The sequence below is a fragment of the Mobula hypostoma genome, chromosome 17 (genome assembly GCF_963921235.1).
Source record: "Mobula hypostoma chromosome 17, sMobHyp1.1, whole genome shotgun sequence".
Lineage (NCBI taxonomy): Eukaryota > Metazoa > Chordata > Chondrichthyes > Myliobatiformes > Myliobatidae > Mobula > Mobula hypostoma.
Window position 1 is genome coordinate 8,626,118 of NC_086113.1, and position 23,920 is coordinate 8,650,037.

The 23,920-nt window shown below is 41.9% G+C and overlaps 1 protein-coding gene across 11 annotated transcripts in view; it reads left to right on the plus strand.

Annotated features, from left to right (window-relative positions):
* LOC134357820 (secernin-1-like) overlaps positions 1-22,562 on the plus strand; it is a 62,755-nt gene extending 40,193 nt beyond the window's left edge. For all 11 annotated transcript variants that reach the window (XM_063069518.1, XM_063069513.1, XM_063069511.1 and 8 more), the window contains 5 exons: positions 1,109-1,306; positions 4,866-5,022; positions 14,591-14,771; positions 19,479-19,642; positions 22,069-22,562. In XM_063069518.1, the coding sequence (XP_062925588.1) occupies positions 1,109-1,306; positions 4,866-5,022; positions 14,591-14,771; positions 19,479-19,637 (695 nt within the window). In that variant the 3' untranslated portion in view covers positions 19,638-19,642; positions 22,069-22,562. The remainder of the gene's footprint in view (positions 1-1,108; positions 1,307-4,865; positions 5,023-14,590; positions 14,772-19,478; positions 19,643-22,068) is intronic.
* The last annotated feature ends 1,358 nt before the right edge of the window (positions 22,563-23,920 follow it).

A 23,920-nucleotide genomic window follows, 5' to 3' on the forward strand; every position in this document is an offset into this window, starting at 1 on the left:
ATACAATGAGAAACTTACTTGCTGCAGCATCACAGGCACATAGCATCAGATAATCAGCATTCACAAGAAAATTATTAACAAATTATACACACATTTCACAAGGAAGTACATAATTAGAAAAGAAGAAAAGGAAGCCTGTTTTAGTGCTAAGTAACCAAAGTGTTTCTAAACTAGTGATTACATTTGTGCCAGCTGAGTCAAGTACCAAATGGTAGAAGGGAAGTAGCTGTTACTGAAGCTGGTGGAGTGGGACATCAGGCTACTGTACCTCCTGTCTGATGGTAGCTGTGAAAAGATGGCGTGGCCTGGATGGTAGGGATCTTTGATGAAAGATGCTGCCTTAGTGAGGCAGACCTTCTGTAGAATCTTGGATAAACAGTAAATTTATATACCTGGAGTTAATACATGCTTTAAAATTTACGTTCTTCAAGCAACAACCACTTTTAGAATAATGCTATTGGAACTGGTTTGTTGAGCATCTGCACAGCACCTGCCACAAGCAGGACTTCCCGGTGACCAAACATTTTAATTCCCATTCCCATTCCCATTCCTGTTCCAAAGTGGCAGTCCATGGCCTCCTCTTGTGCCAAGATGAGGCCACCCTCAGGATGGAGGAGCAACACCTTATATTCTGTCTAGGTAGCCTCCAACTGATGGCATGAATATCGATTTTTTTTTCCTTCCAAATATCCCACTCCCCCCTCACTTTTCTCTATTCCCCATTCTGAACTTTTACTACTTCTCACCTGCCTATTATTTTCCCCGGGTTCCTCCACTTTCCCTTTCTCCGGTGATCCACTCTTTTCTCCTATCAGATTCCTTCATCTCTAGCATTGCCCTTCCCCACCTACCTGACTACACCTTTCACCTTCCAGCTAGCCTCCTTCCCCTCCCTTCCACCCACTTCCACCTTTTATTCTGGCATCAGCCCCCTTCCCTCTCAGTCCTGAAGATGGGTCTCGGCCTGAAACACTGACTTTATTAATTTCCATAGATGCCGTCTGACCTGCTAAGTTCCTCCAGCATTTTGTGTGCCATTGCTTTGGGTTTCCAGCATCTGCAGATTTTCTTGTGCTTATGACTGCTCAATTATCTGTTCTGTTCACAGAGGGTGTGAGAAGCATCTGTAACCGATTATCTATAACTACCAACATTGAAGCAGAGCATCCAGAACTTAGAAGTTATGCCCAAAATCAAGGCTGGTGGAACGGAGAGGAGGAATTCAACTTCTGTGCAGTATTCTCGCCACCGGATCAAACTCTGGATCACCACTGTCCGGGGAAAGTCATGCTGAGGGAACAAGCAGGTGAGTGGTTGCAATGAGCCTTTTGGATTGAGGATTACATTTATAGGATAATGAAGATTTGGAATTGGTTTTTTAGCGTCACATGTACAGAGATGTAGTGAAGAGTCTGTCCTTTATACTGTTATTGCAGATCAGATCATTACCCAGTGCATTGGGGTGGAACAACGCACATAAAATGCTATAGGAACTCAGCAAGTCAGGCAGCATCTCTGGTGAGGAATAAACAATCAACATTTCGGGCCAAGACCCTCCATCAGGACTGAACATCATGCTTACTTCAGTCTGTTCACCCAAACAGATGACTATTTATTCCTCTCCATAGATGCTGCCTGACTGGCTGAATTCCTCCAGCACTTTGTGCGTGTTGCTTAAGATTTCCAGCATCTGCAGAAACTTTTATGTCCATAATTAATCAATCTTAGTCTCGTGTATTCTTAGTGTTTCAACATCTACAGTTCTCTAAGGTAAAGCAAGCCAAACATAGAACATTACAGTACAGTACAGACCTTTCAATCCACAATGTCGTGCCAACCCTTTAACCTACTCGAAGATCAATCTAACCTTTCCCTCCCACATTGTCCTCCAATTTTTTTTTATCGTCTAAGAGCCTCTTAAATGTCCCTAATTAACCTGTCTTTACCATCACCACGGGTGAGGTGCCAAGTATGAACCATTCTGTGTATAAATAAATTGGCTCTGCCACCCCCACTATATGTTCCTCCAAACACCTTCAAACTATGGTCCCTTGTATTAGCCATTTCTGCCCTGTGGATAAAGTCCCTGGCTGTCCACTCTATCTGAGTGGATAGCCAGAACAGCCACAACCCAGAAGAGAATTTCTTCCTTAATTCAGTTTTCAGAGATTAATCTTTATTCCAGTGCCATATCTCTTAGTTCTGGATTACCCCAACAGAGGAAACTTCCTTGTAGCTTTTACCCCCTCAGGCCCCCTTAGAGATCATGCATCGGTCTCTTACAATTCATGTTCTCAGTATTCTGTTTTATTTGCACAACTTATCTTCTTTTGCACATTAGTTGTTTGTCAGTCTTTGTTTATGTATATTTTTTCATAAATTCTGTTGTAATTCTTTCCTGTAAATTCCTGCAAAAGAGATTTGCAGTTTAGTATATGGCGACGTTTACGTACTTTGATAATAAATTTGACTGTGACTTTACTTTGTGCTTCTTCCAGGAGGACGCTGAGGTTTTTCTTAATTCCAATATTTAAGTGAAATATGCTGAATTGTTTATCTTGCCTATTCTTCCAATTAAATTTGATAACAGCCCATTTACCATCTTCCTGATCACTTACTTTACAGACATGTTAAGCCCTCCTTCTATCCTGTTGTTGGGCCTCTGCTGGTCTTGGAAGCAAGTGTTACATTTCGTCTCTGTCTAAATCCTGACGTACAGAGTACAAATAACTGAGGCCTCTACGTGAGTTTCTATGGCAACCCACAAGTTGCATGTCAGTTGGATTGTGAATTCTTTAGGAAAAGACTGGCGGAGAGATACATATTATAATAAGGTCATACCATGTTGGGGAATCCTTAACACCCGTCCTGTACATGACAGGATACAAATGAGGCATTCCAAATAGCACCAATCAAGGTCAGTGACACTGGAGAATGTGCATCCATTACCCGTGATTCTGGTGCAAGCTTTTAATTCTCTCTGGAGTCACTTCAGATACAGAAGGCTCAGCAACAATAGAATGGCAACTCTCAACTTGAGACACGAAACAACACCAGTGAGTTACACCCTCATTCTGATTTGCATGTGAGGAAAATCAGCTTGGATTTCTGCTGAAACATCTAATCATGGGGGCTAAGCCAGGCCCAGTCCTCATTTAAATACAGAGAAATTATTTATTTTTCCTTAGAGATACAGCACGGTAACAGGCCCTTCTGGGTCTACAAGCCCACGCTACCCAATTACACCCATGTGACCAATTAATCTACTAACCTGTGTGTCTTTGGAATGTCGGAGGAAACCAAGGCACCCAGCGGAAACTCTCACGGTCACAGGGAGAATGTACTCCCTATAGTTCTACAGTTCATATTGTTCCCGTAGTTAACATAGAACACAGCACAGGAACAGGCCCTTCAGCCCTCAGTGTTGTGCCGAACCAAATAAGTTAGTAAGCACAAACTCCAGAAAATCTGCAGATGCTGGAAATCCAAAGCATCACACACAAAATGCTGGAGGAACTCAGCAGGCCAGCAGCATCTATAGAAAGAAAGAAATAAACAGCCAACGTTTTGGGCTGATGCCCTTTATCAGGTCTGTAATCCTAACTAAACTAATGGCTAATCTGCTTACACAATGTCCATTTCCTCACATTCATGGGCCAATCTAAAAGTCTCTAAACTAATCTGCCTCTACCACCACCCCAGACACTGCAGTGCAGGCACTCACCACTCTCGGTGTAAGAAAACCTGCCCCTCACACCTCCTTTGGAATTACTCCCCCCCCCCACTTTAAATGCACGCCCTTTTCTTGCATGAAACATTTTATAGTTCAATGGGGTCAGAAAGAGCAGGAATCATACCCAGTCTTTCGGGACGGGGAAGGTGGGTCACTTGCAGGGAATACGTTGCTGTGTTTGGACAGTTACATTCAGTGCAAATCAAATAGTGACACCAGCTGTAAGTTCTTTTCCAAGTCGCCCACTGTGCTGCCTCGCAAATATACTGTTGCTCAGGATAAGAGAGGGGTAATATCTCTGATGGAAAATCCTTTCCATGCAGAACTGTGTGAACACCTTCACCAGACATTCTACATTGTATAGGTACATTGCCGAAGTGTTGGATACGGTCCAGTCCATCACAGAAAAAGCCCTCCCCGCCACTGAGTCAGTTACAAGGAGTGCTGTCACAAGAAAGCAGCATCCATCGTCAAGGACACCCACCATTCAAGCCATGTTCTTTCCTCACTGATACCATTGGGTAGGAGGTACAAGAACTTTAGATCCCCACCACCAGGTTCAGGAACAGTTATTGCCCTACAACCATCAGGCTCCTGAACCAGTATGGGCAACTTCACTCACCACAACTCTGAACTGATTCCACGCCCTATAGACTCGCTTTCAAGGACTCTATAACTCATGTTCTCAATATTATTTATTTGCTATTTATTTATTTATTATTATTATTTTTGTATTTGATAGTTTGTCTTCTTTTACACGTTTGTCAATCTTTGTATGTAGTTTTTCATTGATTCTATTGTACTTTTTAAAATCCTACTGTGAATGCTTGTAAGAAAATTAATTCAGGGTAGTATATGTGACATATTCATACTTTGATAATAAATTTATTTTGAACTTTGAATGAAATGAGAAAACTGGTGCAGAACTTTTGATCACCTTAAGTTTATGGAATGTGGGGCACCAGCCAGGAATTTTGAAAGAACAAAGGCATTAAATGATGGTTTTGGTAGTGGTTCAGCTGAGGCAGGAAGTGCAGGGTGAATCAATAAATTTCTAACAATGTAGTGTTTGGAGTTTCAAAAAGTTTCCTGATTTGCTGTGGTAAAGCCCATTACTTTTTGTTCTCTCCAGGAAAGATCACCTTGCAAACGATGATGGATGCACTACGTGATAAGGACTGCATGGATCAGAATTCCTTCCTCGTCACGGGAAGCATGGTGTCCATCCTTCCTCAGAGCAGCAGCTCGACTTGCATCCATTTCTTCACGGCCACTCCTGACCCTGCCAGGTTGGTTGCACGTTACCAGATCAAACAGAGTGTAATGGGTAAATCACTTGATAACCTGGGGCATGCAGTTTCCCTGGGGCCTCTGTCTGCCCTCTCCATCACATGCAAAATCGCTCAATCCATTTTCCTACAGTTTTAACTGCTACACAGCTGCAATCTTGTTTTTGCATTTCATCTTGCAGTTTATTTAAGACATAGGAGTAGAATTAGGCTATTTGGCCCATCAGTTCTGCTCTACTATTTCATGATGGCTGATCCATTTTCTCTCTCAGCCCCAGTCTCCTGCCGTTTCATTGTATCCACTCATGGCCTGGCAGTCTGACAATCTCTGCTTTAAATATGTCCAATGACTCAGCCTCCACAGCCGCCTGAGTCCACAGATTCACTACTCACTGGCTAAAGGAATTCCTCCTAAAAGGACACCCCTCTATTCTGAGGCTGTGACCTCTGGTTCTGGACTCCCTCACCATAGGAAACATCCTCTCCACACCCACTCTATAGAGACCCTTCAACATTTCAATGAGATCCCCTCGTTAATTAATGACTAGAATTTCAATTTAAAATATGTAACAGAGATCACTGCAGCCAATTAGACAAACCAGTCAGTTTCTCCAGTTGCAAGCAGATCAAGTGAATAAATTTGTTCAATCTATTTTTTAAATTATTACTCCAATATTAGAATAAATCTGACTGAGGTGTTAATGATTGCTGCTGTATTTCGCTATGGCCACTAAAATGATTGAAAGGAAGTTTCAGGGTGTGGTACAAAGAACATTTTAGCACCTCCATCCCATGTCTTGGACACTGCCAAAGTGTCATTTGCCTTTGGAAAAGATTGATACGGGTGAATGGATATTTCAACGAACATAATTGCATTCTTTAACTTCAACAGAAAGCGTCAATAATTCTATTCAAGTACCAGAGCAATAGAACAGTACAGCACAGAAACAGGCCATTTGGCCCATCTAGACCATGTTGAACCATTAATCCACTTAGTTCCATCAGCCTGCACCTGGACTATGGCCATCCACACCCTGCCAATCTATTTATCTATCCAAACTTTCTCTTAATGGTGCAATCATACCTGTGTCTACTACTTTTGCTTACAACTAGTTCAACATCGAACACCACCCTTTGAGTGAAGAAGTTTCCCCTCAAGTTCCCTTTAAATATTTCACTTTTCACCTTTAACCTATGACTGCTAGTTCTAGGCTCACCCAACCTCAGTGGGAAAAGGCTGCTTACATTTACCCTATCTCTACCCCTCATAATTTTGTATCCCTCTATCAAATCTTCCCTCATTCTACTGCACTCCAGGGAATAAAGTCCTAACGTACTAAATATTTCCCTATTTAGAATAGACAATCAGGAGTCACTTTATTAGGTATTCCTGTACACCTGCTTGTTAATGTAAGTATCTAATCAGCCCATCACGAGGTATCGACTCAATATATAAAAGCATGCAGATATGGTCAGGAAATTCAATTGTTGGTCAGACGAAACATCAGAAAAGGGAAGAAATGTGATCTAAGTGACTTTGACTGTGGAATGATTGTTGGTGTCAGATGGGGTGGTTTGAGTATCTCCTGGGATTTTCACACACAACAATCTCTAGAGTTCACAGAGGATGGTGTGAAAAACAAAAAACATCTAGTAACTGGCAGTTCTGTGGGTGAAACTGCCTTGTTAATGCCTTGTTGAAGGAAAATGGCCGGATCGGATCAAGATAACAAAGGTGACACTACAAACATGAGAAAATCTGCAGATAATGGAAATCCAAGCAACACACAAAATATTGAAGGAACTCAGCAGGCCAGGAGGCATCTATGGAACAGAGTAAACAGTCAATGTTTCAGCCTGAGACCCTTCCATCAGGGCATGTGACTGTAACTCAAATAACCACACATTAGTGGTGCACAGAAGACCATCTCTGAATGCAGGGCACGTCAAACCTTGAAATGTGATGGGCTACAGCAGCGGAAGACCATAAACATACACCCAAAGGCCACTTATTAGGTACAGGAAGTGTCTAGTATGGTGGCCACTGAGTGTGAATCACTTGGAATACAACAGGCAAGGAGGTTTGTTCATTCTGCAGTAAAGGAACAAACATTCCTGCCGCCATGTGTTGAGAACTTGAATATATTAACTTGAACGCAAATTCAAACTCTACATTTGCCAGAGAGTTCCAGGAATTTTATTTGGTTTCTCTGACAATGTGCTTGTCTTTGATATTGTTCCTACCGAGAATCAAAATGATACAAAACTGAGAAAGCCATTTAGCTCATTGTCACTGTGCAAGTTCTTTGGCAAAGTTGTCTAATTATTTGCAATCCCATGCTGTGAGCCCTTAAGTCAAGTCAAGTTTATTGTCATTTAACTATATAATGTAGATATGGTTATATATGTTATATACAATTATATAGCATTGTCTCGATGCTTTCAATGGTGCTCCTGTAAAACGCAGTTAAGCTGGGGTATTTATCCCATCCATTTTTGAGCATTTATGAATGAATCTCTTTCCTCCATCCTTTCAGGATCCAACCCCTATTTTCTAGTCAGGATCAGAATCAGGTTTATTAGCACTGAAAAGTGTGGTAATTTTTGTGGCAGCAGTACAGTGCAATGCATAGTAAATTACTGTAAGTTACTATAAGCAAATAAATCGTGCAGAAGTGGAATAGTGAGATGGAAGATATAAAAGCCTGAAAATGCCTATCAACGACCTCAAGCACAGCTTCTATCTCACTCTTGTAAGACTATGAAACAGTTCCCTAGTATGATAAAAGGGACCCTTGCCTGTGCAATCCACCTCATTCTGATCTTGCACCTTAATGTCTACCTGGACTGCACTTTCTCTGCAGCTGTTACACTTTATTCTGCATTCCTTTATTGTTTTACCTTGTACTACCTCAATAGGACATAGAACATAGAATAGTACAGCACAGTACAGGCCCTTCAGCCCACAATGTTGTGCCGACCCTCAAACCCTGCCTCCCATATAAGCCCCCACCTTAAATTCCTCCATATACCTGTCTAGTAGTCTCTTAAACTTCACTAGCGTATCTGCCTCCACCACTGACTCAGGCAGTGCATTCCACGCACCAACCACTCTCTGAGTAAAAAACCTTCCTCTAATATCCCCCTTGAACTTCCCACCCCTTACCTTAAAGCCATGTCCTCTTGTATTGAGCAGTGGTGCCCTGGGGAAGAGGCGCTGGCTATCCACTCTATCTATTCCTCTTATTATCTTGTACACCTCTATCATGTCTCCTCTCATCCTCCTTCTCTCCAAAGAGTAAAGCCCTAGCTCCCTTAATCTATGATCATAATGCATACTTTCTAAACCAGGCAGCATCCTGGTAAATCTCCTCTGTACCCTTTCCAATGCTTCCACATCCTTCCTATAGTGAGGTGACCAGAACTGGACACAGTACTCCAAGTGTGGCCTAACCAGAGTTTTATAGAGCTGCATCATTACATCGCGACTCTTAAACTCTATCCCTCGATTTATGAAAGCTAACACCCCATAAGCTTTCTTAACTACCCTATCCACCTGTGAGGCAACTTTCAGAGATCTGTGGACATGTACCCTGAGATCCCTCTGCTCCTCCACACTACCAAGTATCCTGACATTTACTTTGTACTCTGCCTTGGGGTTTGTCCTTCCAAAGTGTACCACCTCACACTTCTCTGGGTTGAACTCCATCTGCCACTTCTCAGCCCACTTCCGCATCCTATCAATGTCTCTCTGCAATCTTTGACAATCCTCTACACTATCTACAACACCACCAACCTTTGTGTTGTCTGCAAACTTGCCAACCCACCCTTCTACTGCCCCCATCCAGGTCGTTAATAAAAATCACGAAAAGTAGAGGTCCCAGAACAGATCCTAGTGGGACACCACTAATCACAATCCTCCAATCTGAATGTACTCCCTCCACCACCACCCTCTGCCTTCTGCAGGCAAGCCAATTCTGATTCCACCTGGCCAAATTTCCCTGGATCCCATGCCTTCTAACTTTCTGAATAAGCCTACCGTGTGGAACCTTGTCAAATGCCTTACTAAAATCCCTATAGATCACATCCACTGCACTACCCTCATCTATATGCCTGGTCACCTCCTCAAAGAACTCTAACAATAACAATAAATAAAAACAAGCTTTTCTCTATCTTGGTGCATGTGATAATAATAAACCAACTCTTAGTCCATACTGTCGTATCCTAGCAGGTGGTCAGTTGCACTGGCTTCTTGACTCTTCAGAATCAGAATCGGGTTTATTATCACCAACATATGTCATGAAATTTGTTGTTTCGTGACAGCAGAACATAAAAAGATCTTTAAATTTCAATAGGAATATACAAAAAGTGAATATTGCAGAAGGAGAGCAAAGTAGGGTATATAGTGTCATAGACTGTCTGAAATCTGATGGTGGAGGGGGAGAAACTGTTCCTAAAATGCCGAGTGTGCATTTTCAGGCTCCTATATCTCCTCACTGATGTTTGGCATCAGAAGAAGGCATGTCCTGGATGGCAAACTTCTTTCATGATGGATCCTGCCTTCTTGAAGCATCACTTTTTGAAGAAGTCTTCGATGGTGGGGGTGGCGGGGGGGAGCTTTTGCCCACGACAGAGCTGATTGATCCACCAATCTTCAGCAGCTTTTTCCGACCCTGTGCCTTGGCTCCTCCGTACCAGATGGTGATGCAACCAGAGGCTGACACAGCGGCGTTTCACTTGGCACAATCGTTTTACAGTGCCAGTGCCCACTGACGAGAGTTCCATTCTCACTGATGTCTGTATGTTCACCCTGTGACCGTATTTACTCCGGATTCTCTGGTTTCCTTCCACATTCCAGAGATGGACAGTATGGTTTGGGTCAGTGAGTTGTGGGCTTGCTATGTTGGTGCTGGAAGTGTGGTGCTGACTGTGTGGGTCATTGACGCACCCTCATTATGTGAAGTATCGTCAGATGTGGGCATTCAAGGTCCCATGGCCATGATTGTTCTTGGCAAATTTTTCTAAGGAAGTGGTTTGCCAGTACCACCTTCTGGGCAGTGTCTTTACAAGCCAGGTGACCCCAGCCATTATCAATACTATTCAGAAGTTTTCTGCCTGGTGTCAGTGGTCGCATAATCAGAACTTGTGATATGCATCAACTGCTCATACGACTATCCACCACCTGTTCCCATGGCTTCACCTGACCATGATGGGGGGTCTAAGCAGGTGCTACACCTTACCCATAGGTCAGTGGTCCCCAAACTCCAGGCCGCGAAGCATGCAGGGGTGCAGTAGTAGTTGGGACGCACCCAGCGCATCTTCAAGAAAAAAGCCGAAATAAACAAGCTAATTAATTAGGTGCCGCCTGGAATTAATTAGCTTGTTTATTTCGACTATTTTCTTAAGGATGCGCTGGGTGCATCCCGGCTACCACTGCACCCCTGCATGCTTCGCGGCCCAGAGGTTGGGGACCACTGCCATAGGTGACCTACAGATTAGTGGAAGGAAGGAGTGCCTTACATGTCCTTTGGTAAAGATTTATCTCCACCCCACCACCTGGTAACATCGTTAACATAAAACGATGCATTTTAATGTGTGCTGGTATACATGTGACAAAGAAAGTTAATTTCTCTTTAGGATGCTCCCCACAGTACATCTGTAGAAATTTGCCAGGGACTTTGACATGCAAGATTTTCTCAAACTACTAATGAACAATTGCCTTTGGTTACTATTGCTTCTGCAATGGGGGATAGTTTCTGGTCAAGACAAAGCATCAGTCCTGTTAGTATCTGTATAAGGTTTCTACTTAGTGATGCAGCATGTTAACAGGCCATTTTGACCCAACAAACCTGTGCCACCCAGTACACCCATGTGACCAGTTATTCTACTAACCCATGTACCTTTGGAAAGTGGCAGGAAACCAGAGCACCCAGAGGAAACCCTCATGGTCAAGAGGAGAACATCAAGTACACACTTGCCTCGGGTAGTGACAGAAATTGAACCTAGGCTGCTGGCACTGTGATAGAGTTATGCTAACTGTTACACTACTGTGTCATTGTGGTAAACCATGTATATAGGTTGTAACTGGGTTACCTGTCTGGACACACCCCTCTGCTGACTGCTCCTGTGGCTCCTCCCACAGACCCCTGAATAAAGGGGATTATGCCACTGCTCCCCTCTCAGTCCAGGTCAGACACAGCATGGACAAGGACCCATTTTACTGTTAATAAAAGCCTTTCCGTATTTATTCTACTTCCATTCTTTTGGAGTAATTGATAGTGCATCAGCCATAAGACCAAGGAACAAGATTAGGCCATTTCTTTCAAAGCAACAAAACTCTGCAAATTACTGAACATGGAGATCTGAGACCCTTCTGAGTGACATTCAGCCTGATGTTGAGAAATTGATATCACTGCACCAAGCCCATCCATCTAATTGAAAGATGAAAAAGCAATGAAGAAATTAATAGTTTGACTATTCATGATCGCTCTAAAATTGTTGATGAAAATTGCTTTTACTGTAATTAAATAAACAGCATTTTATGTTAAATAGGTTTGAATAATTTTTTACAATTATTTGTCACTGCTTTGAATTTGCAGTTTCTATTTTCTTTCTCTGCACATGGTAAATCAAAATTCTTTACAGTTTTTATGTAACAACTGGAAAGGAAGGTGGGGGGGGAGGTTGCTGGGGATGTGGTCTGGGAGCCAGGGGGACGGTAACACAAAAAAGTTTGGGAACTACTGCTCTAAGATTTATTGTCTTCCCCTTTGGCATTTCCTTCACATCCTTTCTCATCCAGATTTTATAATATTCTGGAGAATTTTGTTTAGTATTTTATTCCTGGAAATTGCCAACTCCCATTTTATAAGCCCAGTAAAGGCCTGACATCCCAGCACGTAAAGATCAAACAGCAAAAGCAGGGCCATTAGAAAATTCGGAAATGTAAAACGTTATTAAATCCTACCCCCTCCTCTACTGTGATCCCTCCTTAATCTGAGATTGAAATTACTGGGGTCTTCGCAGTCCTAAACATAACTGCAGAGCTCATCACCTTTCAATCCATTTTTTTAAGATGCTGCTGTCTGCAGAATATCTTGGCCTTTACTGAGCCACTCTAGGCTGCTGTATTCTCTCATGCACTGCCAGCCTTTGTTCAGACAGACAGACTGCCAGTTTGTTCTGAGCAAACTGGAAAGACTGCCTGTGCTCCCCCACTCTTCCCACCCCCCACTCTCCTCCCCCCCCCACCATCACTTACTTAAATGCCAAGCTGTTGGTGTAATTTATCAAACTTGAAAAGTTATATCAACGTTTTAAGAATAAAATGAAATGAGGTGAAAATGCAGTCTTTCTGCTTGACGATTCATAAAACTAAGATCTCTTAAATTAATATATGAACTTCCATAAACAATGGACTCACTTTCAATAACTCTATAATTCATGTTCTGAATATTATTTATTATTATTAATGGTTTTGCATTTTTCTAAGTACTTTGCAAGCATCTAAGTGTGTGTGTGTGTATGTATGTATATATATGTGTGTGTGTGTGTGTGTGTGTGTGTGTATGTATGTATATAAATATATAAAAAAAATAGCTGGGGTGCCTAAGATTTTTGCTGAGTACTGTAGTAATTTTATGTATTGCACTGTACTGCTGCTGTATATGTGAGTGATGATAAGCCTGATTCTGATATAGGTCTCTATTGTAGACTGAGAGTGGAAAGGAGGCAGGGAGAGGGGAATCATGTTTGGGGAAAGGCGAGGGGAGGGAGCAGGAAGCACCAGAGAGAATTTCTGGAATGATCAATAAACCAATTGTTTGGAATCAAATGACCGTGCCTGGTACTCAGGGCTGAGTGTGTCTGCAGCCTCACCATCCGCCACCATTGGCAGTCCTTCTCTGCCACACACCTCCCACAGCACTCCCCCCTCACCATTCCTAACCCTGCAAGGGTCGGGCCAGTGTTTGGCTCGCTACTCTGTGAGATTTATTCATCTCCGCTCTACTAAGGCTCTGTCCTGCAACTAATGGGCTCCAGGACCGGCTGCAGTGATGATCGGCTTCATTTAGATTTAGATTCAACTTTATTGTCATTTTACCGAGTACAGATACAAAGCCAATGAAATGTATTTAGCATCTGACCAGAAATGCAAAGAATAGTGTTATTTACAAAATAACTGCGAATAAAAAAAGTGCTACAGCTGTGAACTCACTTTTGCAAAATTGAGTTCTGAATATTATTTGCTTTATTTTTAGTGTTTGCATGATTTGTTCTGCACGTTGGGTGTTTGGCATACTTTTTAATGGGTTCTATTGGGTTTCTTTATTTTGTTGCTGCCTGTAAGGAGATGAAACTCAAGGTTGATCATAGTCTACGAACTTTGATAATAAATATACTTTGAACCTAATTTCTTCATTTCTGCGGACTCCACAGTCAGAGTTGACCATAGATAATGCATCCTAACTGTCTAGATATACAAGCCTGGGCGGTACAATATAGAGAGCAAGCTGTTGCCCATGGAGCAAGCTCCCCCTCTCCACGCAACTGATGAACCCAAAGGAACGGTGGAGAGTGATACAGTTTGGCACCCACAGCATCACAGGAGTTGCCAGTCAGCATTGAACTCAATGTAGGACTGCTTTAGGGACTCCAGCTCCGGATTTTTCCCTCAGGCTTTACTCCCGAAGCCTTCTGCATGAGTGAATATAGCTGCAGGACAACAGAGGTTTGAGATCCAAGGTTCCTTCTAGATGAGCTGCTGTACGTGGCTGATGAGCCCCAACTGCCCGAAGTGACTAGTTTTAAGGTGCCAGTAACCAGTCTTTGTCTGTTCTCCTGTCAGTAGAAATGGTACTGCTGGACTTAGTAGCTAAGTCACACGAGAAGGCCAGGACCTGGACTTGGTTGTCAGAGGCTATTTGAGGTACACATCATTGGGAGCATGTAATACGCAGTGAGAGTTTGTGTCCATTACCACCTCCGGCATGACAACCTTGAATGAAATATTTATATTTCTTATTATTATAGTATTTTTTTATGAATTGCACTGTATTGCTGCTGCAGAACAACAAAACTCACAACACATGTTGAGATAATAAACCTGATTCTGATTCAAAGTGCTGAAGGAACTCAGCAGGTCAGGCAGCATCAATGGCGTTTTGGGCTGAGACCACTATCCCATCTAAGCTGCTCAGGTTTGTGGCTGCACAGTAATGGAAATGCTCTCATGCACATAGTCTTTGCTGCTGCACAGTTGGAATTTTCTTTTTTGTAATGCTTTATTAAAGTGCAGTACGGTTTTCAGGCCGTGTAAGGATTTAGCGCTCAGAACAATGGTTGGTTCACCCAACTGTAAAATATATTAGAAGAACTTTGGCCAAGACCCTTCATCAGGACTGACAAAGAAAGGGAAAGAAGCCATAATAAGAATCCTTTAAGGCAATATTTTTATCAAGGATATTCACATGTTTTACAATTCTAGTGTTTCCTAGTATTGTGCAATTGTTTGAAAGAAAACCTTTGGCAATTACTAATGGGGGATAATTCTATTTGGTTCTTTTAGGTCCATCTTCAAACCGTTCATCTTTGTAGACAATGTTAAGCCGGTCCCTAAGACAGAGAGTCCGAGTTTTGGTGATGAGGACCCAGCCAAACAGCAGCCCCGTTTCCAGAGCAGACCGGACCGTAGGCACGGGCTCTATCAAGCACACGAGTGTGCCCGGTCACTCATGGGAGCCGAGGAGGTAGGAGGCTTCCTAATGTCACCCCGTAGTTCAAAGTAAATTTATTACCAAAGTACATGACACAACACACAGTTCAAACCCTCAGATTCATTTTCCTGCGGGAATACTCAGTGTCCAAGAAACACAACAGAATTAATGAAAGACCACACCCAGTAAGGCAGAAAAACATCCAATGTGCAAAAGACAACTAACTGTGCAAATACAAAAAGAAATAATAATAATAAGCACTTTACTGATCCTGAGTGGGAAATTCTTTCGCTACAGCAGCAACATTTAAAAACACGCTTAGCAGTGTGCAGACTTAACTAATAATAAAGTATAGAATAATAATAAACACAATAACAATACACAATAAAATTAATAATAATAAATAAATACACAAATATTGAAAACGTGAGATGGAAAATCCTTGAAAGTGAATCCATAGGTTGCAGAAACAGTTCAGTGATGGGGCGAGTGAAGTTATTCCCTCTGGTCAGGTGCCGGGTGGTTGAGGAGTACTAACTGTTCCTGAATCTCACATTTCCTCAAGGTTTATATTGATGAGATTTTAATTAGATTTTGCACTGGCTCTTATGTCACTGTTACAAGAACAGCAAATGCCATTTATAATTTATACTGAGCGTTATCAATAATGCAGAGGGAGGTGTTGCTTCTAGTGACAGATACAGTGTAGCTTCTAAATTGGTCATTGGTACTGAAATTTTATTTTGATTAATAAAAGCATAGTCTTCATTTAATTGACTTAAACCTGCAAATTCTCAACTTGATCCAGTAAGCCTCTCTATATCTCTGTAGCTGTGCATTAGTTGTGTCTAATTGTGCAATACTTAATTCTTTCTCCTGTTTTATTTCGCTTTATTTTTCCAAAGTCTACTTGACAATGATTTTATTTAGATCATATAAATGCTGAGCTATTGTTTCTCCTGATATCCATCATCTTGCAAACTTTATGCAAAGATTGACTGAATATTATATAGAGTGGGGAGGTAACTTGTGCTTGGTGCCTTATTTGTGCTGTTAGTTGATGCTGTTCCAGAGTGTGATCATATTTTTAATAGGAGGTGGGTTCAGTTCCATTCAGGCTAGTAAAGGAAAATTAACCAGGGAATCTGTTGTAGGATATAGAACATCATGACACAGTACAGTCCCTTCAGCCCACGATGTTGTGCTGACATTTTAACCTACTCTATCAACCTAGCCCTTCCCTTGCACATAACCCTCCATTTTTCTGTCATCCATGTGCCTATCTAAGTAAATGTCCCTAATGTATCTAGACTTGGATAGAGTCGATGTGGAAAGCATGTTTCCTATAGTGGGAGAAGGTAGGACCAGAGAGCACAGCCTCAGAATGCAAGGATTTCCATTTATAACAGAGAGGAGGAACTTCTTTAGCTAGAGAATGGTGAATCTGTGGAATTCATTGCCACAGACGGTTGTGGAGGCCAAGCCATTAGGTATATGTAAAGCAGAAGTTGATAAGTTCTGGATTAGTAAGATTGTCAAAGGTTACAGGGAGAGGACAGGAGAATGAGGTTATGGGGGACAATAAATCAGCCAGGCTGAAATGGCAGAGCAGACGATGGGCCAGATAGCCTAATTCTGCTTCTGTGTCTTAGAGAGTTATGGTATCTGCCTTGACCACCACTCCTGGCAGCGTTCCAGGCAATAAACGCACTGTGAAGAATATATCTTTGGCATACCTTCTATACCTTCCTCCATCACCTTAAAATTATTCGGCCTTGTATTAGGCAATTCTGCCCTGAGAAAATAGTCACCAGCTATCCATCCTATCTATGCCTTTTATAATTTTGTACACTTCCATCAAGTTAGTCTGTCCAAAATGTCTGTCTGTGGTGCTGAGGGAATTCATCTGAACGTGCATGTCTGTTGACATGACATGCAACCTTAAACTGAGTGATAGAAGAAGAGCTGCAATTAATGCGCAGTGCTCACCGCTGAGAATTGCATGCAAAATAGTCAACTGATAGCAACACTGATTGCGATACAAATTACTTGGACATGGGCAGTACTTCACTGATTTTTGAAGTGAGGTCACTATTCTAAAATTGGAAACGTTAGGCATGTTAGGCACTTTGTGCACAGCACAAGCAACATGGTGATGACAAGGTAGCAGGTTTTATTAAATCCTTCACTAATTTGCACTTCTAAAAATGTAAAACCACACTTTCTTTGAGCTCTATGAATCTGATCATTTCAGTAAATAGTGGAAAATGCATAATGCCACGTGGTATTATTTGCACACACCAAAAAACCTGCAATAAATGTAAGACCATAAGGCAGTGGAGCAGAATTAGGCCATTCAGCCCATCGAGCTGCTCTACTATTCTATCATGGCTGATTTATTTTCCCTCTCAACCCCATTCTCTGGACTTCTCCCCGTAACTTTTTCCCCATAAGTGTTTATAAGCAATGTCATTGGGCAATTGGAGTGGAATTTCGTTTGTGATGAGGAGAAAGAATTGTTTAGAGTCAACTGTAAATCTTCAGTGTAATCTAATGTATGTTTTTGTGTGATCAGAATTCTGACCTTGAATAGTGATCTGTTCAGAAGCTCACAAACGTGGTTCTATCACCAAGGGAACTGGGTGAAACTAAACTCTTGGGAAAAGTGACTGAAATCTCCATGAATCAGGATGTTTCTAAGCTACTCATTATATTGTAGGATAAGTCTGTTCAATATGTGCGGTTACAGCCATCAGCACTAATGGCTCTCTCAGGAAATCTGTTCGTTAGACCATATGACATAGGAGCTGAATTGGGCCATTCTGTCCATCAAGTCTGCTCCACCATTCCATCATAGCTGATTTATTATCCCTCTCAACCCCATTTTCCTGCTTTCTCCCTGTAACCTTTGACACCCTTACTAATCACAACTATCAATCTCTGGTTTAAATACACCCAATGATTTGGCCTCCACAGCCATCTGTGGTAATGAATTTCACAGGTTTATCATCTTCTGGCTAAAGAAATTCCTCCTCACCTTTGTTCTAAAAGGACATCTTTGTATTCCGAGGCTGTACCCTCTGGATCTAGACTCCCCCAAAAGAGGAAACATCCTCTCCACATCCACTCCATCTATTCCTTTCAATATTTAATTGGTTTCAATGAGATACCCATCATTCTTCTGAACTCCAGTGAGTACAGGCATAGAGACACTAATAGTGACTGAGTAATTGACAGGGGGGCTTTGGCTCGCTAGATTCAAATCCCCGTTGCAAGTAACCTTGTGTAAACCTTTTCTGAAAGGAAATTGTGTGAATGCCTAACCAAGTAGACACGTGCACACACTGCTGGAGGAACTCAGCAGGTCATGGAGGGAACATCCAGTCGACATTTCAGTCCAAGGACCTTCATCAGGAGAAAGTGAACTGGAAGATGAGAAGAAAATTAGATTAGCAGAGCTGGGAGAATAAGAGCCTGGACAGAGGAAAATATTTTGAGGAGAATTCTAGAGAGATGATTTATAAAGGCATTTTGAATTCCAGGACAGTTTTTTTAGAGATACTGAGTAGAATGGGCCATTCTGGCTCTTTGAGCCATGCCACTAGCAACATAATTTGGATGATGGTAGTCAAAAGCTAAAGAGCTCATCATCAACTCTGGACGGATGAAGTTAACTCTCATTCTTTATCCATTAGTGAATGTGAACATAATTTCCAAGGGTCAGTGGTAAGTTATAAATACAGCATGTCTCATCACAAAGAAGGCATGACAGCACCTCTTCTTTCTTAAAAGTTTTGCGTAGAATCAGCATATCGGAATCTGAGGCCTCTGTTGGTCAGGTTCGACCAGGGATGGTATGTATGCCTGGGCAGTACAATATGGAGAGCAAGCTGTTGCCCGTGTAGCAAGCTCCCCTTCTCCAAGCATCTGACGAACCCAAAGGAACAGCAAAAACTGATAGTTTGGCACTAGCGGCATCACGGGAAATGCCAATCAGCATTGTGCTCAAAGTAGGGCTACCTTAGGGACTCCAGCTCGGGGTTTACTTCTGAATCTTTCCCTTCTCTCTTTCTCCATTCCCTATTCTACCTTTCTTCATATCCCTTCTCTTCTCCTCACATGTACATCATGTCCCTCTGGTGCCACTCCTTCCCTTTCTCTCTTGGTCCATAAAACCATAACACATAGGAACAGAATTAGGCCATTTTGTCCATTGATACTGCTCCTTCATTCCACTATGACCTCTCCTACCTTCTCCTCATAACCTTTGATGCCCTCACTAATCAAGAACCTATCAACCTCTGGTTTAAATACTTACGTCTTCTTTCAGATTCCCCCTTCTTCAGCTTTTTATCTCTTCCACCTATTACCTCCTGACTTCTCACTTCATCCCTGTTCTCTACCCACCCTCTTTCCCCCTCTCCTGGCTTCGCCTATCACCTCCCAGCTTCTCACTTCACCTCGATTCCCCGACCCACCCACCTTCCCCTTCACCTGGCTTCATCTGTCACCTGCCAGCTTGTACTCCTTCCCCTCTGCCCGTCTTCTTATACTGGCTTCTTCCCCCTTTCTTTCTAGTCCTGATGAAGGGTCTTGCCTGAGATGATGACTGTTTATTCCTCTCCATAGATGCTGCCTGGCTTGCTGAGCTCCCCCAGCATTCTGCAGGTATTGCTCTGGATTTCCAGCATCTGCAGAATCGCTTGTGTTTACACTTTATTGTTCTATTTCTCTTAACAGGAGTCTGGTCAAAAGCTCTTGCAAGCCATACAGGGTCTGGAGAAACAAGGCCTGGAGGCCATGCAAGATATACTGAAGTCTGATGAAGCCATTAACCCTTTGGAAGTAGCAGACCTCTTCTATGATTGTGTAGACACCGAAATAAAATTCTACAAATGACTCAGGTGAAAACTTCCTTTTTGCTACAATATTTGGCTGCAAAAGACAACCTCAAATACGTTCGGTGGCCACTTTATTAGGTACACCTGCTTAGTACTGCAAATATTTAATCAGCCAATCACGTGGCAGAAACTCAGTGCATAACAGCATGCAGAAATGGTCAAGAGATTCAGTTGTTTTTCAGACCAAACATTAAAATGGGGAAGAAATATAATCTTGGACTTGGACCGTGGAATGATTGTTGGTGCATGATAGTTTGTTTGGGTATCTCAGAATTAGCTGGTCTTCTGGGATTTTCACGCACAACATTCTCTAGAGCAAGGGTTCCCAACCTTTCTTATGCCAATACCATTAAGCATAAGGTCCATGGACCCTAGGTTGGGAACCCCTGCTGTAGACTTTACAGAGCAGGATGCGAGTTACAGAAACATCAAGTGAAAGGCACTTCTGTGGGTGAAAATGCTTTCTTACTGGGGGAGGTCAGAGACACACAGGAGTTACCCAATAAAGTGGCCACTGAGTGTATGTCACTTCCATAGTGACTTTTGAGCTTGAGTTTAGCTAAGAATATTGGGAACAAAATCTCTTCCTAACTTAAATTTCATTCTCCTTTACTCTTGTGTATTGAAGAATGACAATAAATGATCCTGAATCTTTAAATTATCTGTGGCCAGAATGTAACATTTTCAGTTTTTTAAAAACTGATCAGAGAACAATACAAATGGCTTTACTCAGCAGCTATTTTGTTTTTAATCCAAGTAGTTTAAACAGTTCTTGTCAATTCTTAATGCCTAAAACGTTGCCTTGCATCAGGAACTACAGAACTCTTAGTCACTTAGAAAGTTTTCATACATTTTTCCATACATGATGTAGGGAGCTAGAAGTGCATTCTAGATCAAAACTGCTCATCTATGAGAACGGTTGAAGTTCTGGCTTCGTCATTTGTTGTTCGACAGCACTTGCCAGTGCTGGGACCTCTTGTAGACCTCTTGTGCAATTATTCTTACCAATACACATTCAACTGTATACATCGCGGTTCCCAACCTGGGCTCCTTTGCTCAATAGTATTGGTCCATGGCGTAAACAGAATGGGAACCTCTTGAATACATGTATACCACCAAACAAAACAATGTTTCTCCAGAGCAAAGTGCACAACACTGTACATATAAATCACACACACACTAATGTTACCAGAAAATTAACAAATAAAAAGGTACATTTATGACACAAGTCAAAAAGTAAACAGCATACGCTACTGGCATTTTGTATGTGTTGAGACCAGGGTGGTGACAGGGAGTTCAGCAGTCTCACGGCCTGGGGGAAAGAATCTGTTTCCCATCCTCACAGGCGGGAGCAGACATCTCACAGTGTTGATCTGGGGACTTTTCTAGTCTTTATCATTCCTTTTTCTAATTTCTGTATTCAAAAAGATCCTAATTTCAGAAAATTGGCAGGCATGGTGAGATGTAAATCCATTCTAAAGTGTTCCAGGTAATACGGCCGCAAGATACCAGATGGTACTCAGTGAAAAGCAAATTCAAGCCGTATGTGAGGATAAATATAATAATGATGCTAAAATTAGAACACTGTTGTTATTACAGAACCCGAGAACATTACACCACAGTACAGGCAATTCGGCCCACAATGTTGTGCTGAACCTTCAGCCTACTCAGAGATCAACCCTAACCCTTCTCTCCCTCATAACCCTCCATTTTTCTATTATCCATATGCCTATCTAAAGATCTCTGAAATATTGCCAATGTACCTACCCCACAAGTGGTTGCATAAGAGTTATTGGAGACTTAGTATACTGGAGAGAAATACACTCAGTGGTCACTTTATTAGGTACACCTGCACACCTGCTCGTAAATGCAAATAATCTAATCATCTAATCAGCCAATCATGTGGCAGCAACTCAGTGCATAAAAGCATGCAGATGTGGTCAGGAGGTTCAGTTGTTTTTCGGACCAATGGGGAAGAAATGTGATCAAAGTGGCTTTGACTGTGGAATGATTGTTGGTGCCAAATTGGGGGGGGGGGGTTGTTTGAGTATCTCAGAAACTGCTGATCTCCTGGGATTTTCGCACACAAAAGTCTCTAGATCATACAGAGAATGGTGTGGAAAAACAAAAAAAAAATCTAGTGATCAGTGGTTCAGTGGGTGAAAATGAGAGAGGTCAAGGGGGAATAACCAGGCTGGTTCAAGCTGACTGGAAGGTGACAGTAGCTCAAATAACCACACATTACAACAGTGGTGTGCAGAAGAGCATCTCTGAATGCACAACACATTGAACCTTGAAGTGGATGGGCTACAGCAGCAGAAGACAACACCAGGTTCTAATCCTGAACCTGATTAAGTGGCTGTTGAGTGTATTTTTCAAGCTAACTGAACATGAAAACGTATTACGAAATAATTTTTTTTCTTTTGCAGCTGCTACCAGTGATCCAAGAATTGTCATGTGATTTCCCAGAGGGAGTTCTTTATTCAAGAAACTTCAAAGAATTGCCTCTTCAACTCAAATGCAAGAGAAGACTGAAAATTACTCTTCCATAGTTGGTCTCTGTTTCCAAGTGCTTTAACTACTCACTGAAGTACCAGCTTCATACATCCCATTGTGCTTTGTCTAACCTTTGTGTCTAGTGGTAGGAAACAGCCGGTGGTTGGTTGTTAAGTGTGTGCATGCAGATTGATCTGAAGCAGGATATCTCAGATGCTTTATTTGTGATGGTGGCGATTGCATTCTTCACAAAAATTCATTGAGTAACTAATAATAGCAAATCATAACCGAGGCGACAGGCTAAGGAGAATCACGATATAACATTCACAGAGCTATGTACAATATCACTGTCCTTAGTTAACTTACATTCTTAAGCCTTTTACCCATGCTAGGGCACAGGCCACTGACAGCAACTCACCAGATTGCTCTGTCATGAGCCAGTTCTTCAAGTGCAATGCAGTCCATCCTCGAAGATCCTTCCTCTCCCAGGGATGAGGTCTCGGGAACTTCTCTTGGCATTTCTGTAGCTCTGGGTTTTTACCAGGTGGGATGGCTCGCCTCACGCCCACCCTCCTCCTTTCGCAACCAGGTTAAATACTCTGTAAATTTTATTCACAATAAACGCGTTAGTATTATTCTTGAATCTAATGCCCCTCGGTAAATGCTTGCTGCTACTGCACTGCAATTCACGTGTTCCTTTAAAATGGAGAACGCCACCAGATCTCCAGTGGCAGGAAGACAACATAATCTGTAGTACATCACATCTATTCATCATGGATAGTGGACAATAGACTAAAGGCTGTCCATGGATATGGAGTTTGCATTTGCAGAATGCTTAAGTTTTGCTCCTGACACTCTTCAATGCATTTAACATTTTTGGGTGTTACTTTCAAACGATCAAAATGCAAAAAAAGAAAATCCCAGATGTTGGATAAATAAAAACAATGAACACAACAAATATTGTAATTCGGATAAAACGTCATCACCATGAAAGAAAGGCTCCGCTTCTCAGCCTGCTGATATTTCCAGGATTTTCTCAATGTCAGGTTTTCATTTTCCTTTAGATGCAGTATGGTGTCTTGTTTGGTTTAAGTGCTGTCCCTAACCTGGGGTCTGTGCTCTTAAATTAAAAAAAGTAAGGCATTCATTTTATTTTTGTCATTAATTTGCTACTTAGCCTTGGTTATTTGCCCTTTGATATTTGAGTTGGCAATGTTTCTGAAGAAGGGTTTCAGTCCGAAACGTTGTCTGATTATTCATTTCCATAGATGCTGCCTGCCTGACCTGCTGAGTTGCTCCAGCATCTCGTGTGTGCATCTGATAGGTTCCATTTTTAATATTTTTCTGTTAATAGATATGTATTTAGTTCCTAGTCTAGCTCAGTGGTTCTCACCATGGGCCACAAGTTAAGGACGAGAAACTGGGGGCCACAGGAGTTTCTGAATGGGTTGTGATAAGTTTACTGTTTTAATGAAATATTGCTGAAATATAAAATTAAAAAAGAAATGAGTATATGTAATTTAATTGGGAACCCTGAATGAAAGGAATGGGAAAATATGTTAGATGATGCAAATGAGGCAGCACAACAGCTTAGCCTGTATATTGACTGTATATTAGAACAATTAGTACAATTGACGAAAAAAAACTTCTAACATCTAACGGAGGCCATGGAGGGTGGGGGCCAGAGAGGTAAATGGAGGTTACAGGTGGGCTCTGTGCAGAAAAAAGGCAGAGAACCACAAAAGCACAACTCTCATTTTCCTCAGTTAAAGATTTTTCAAACGT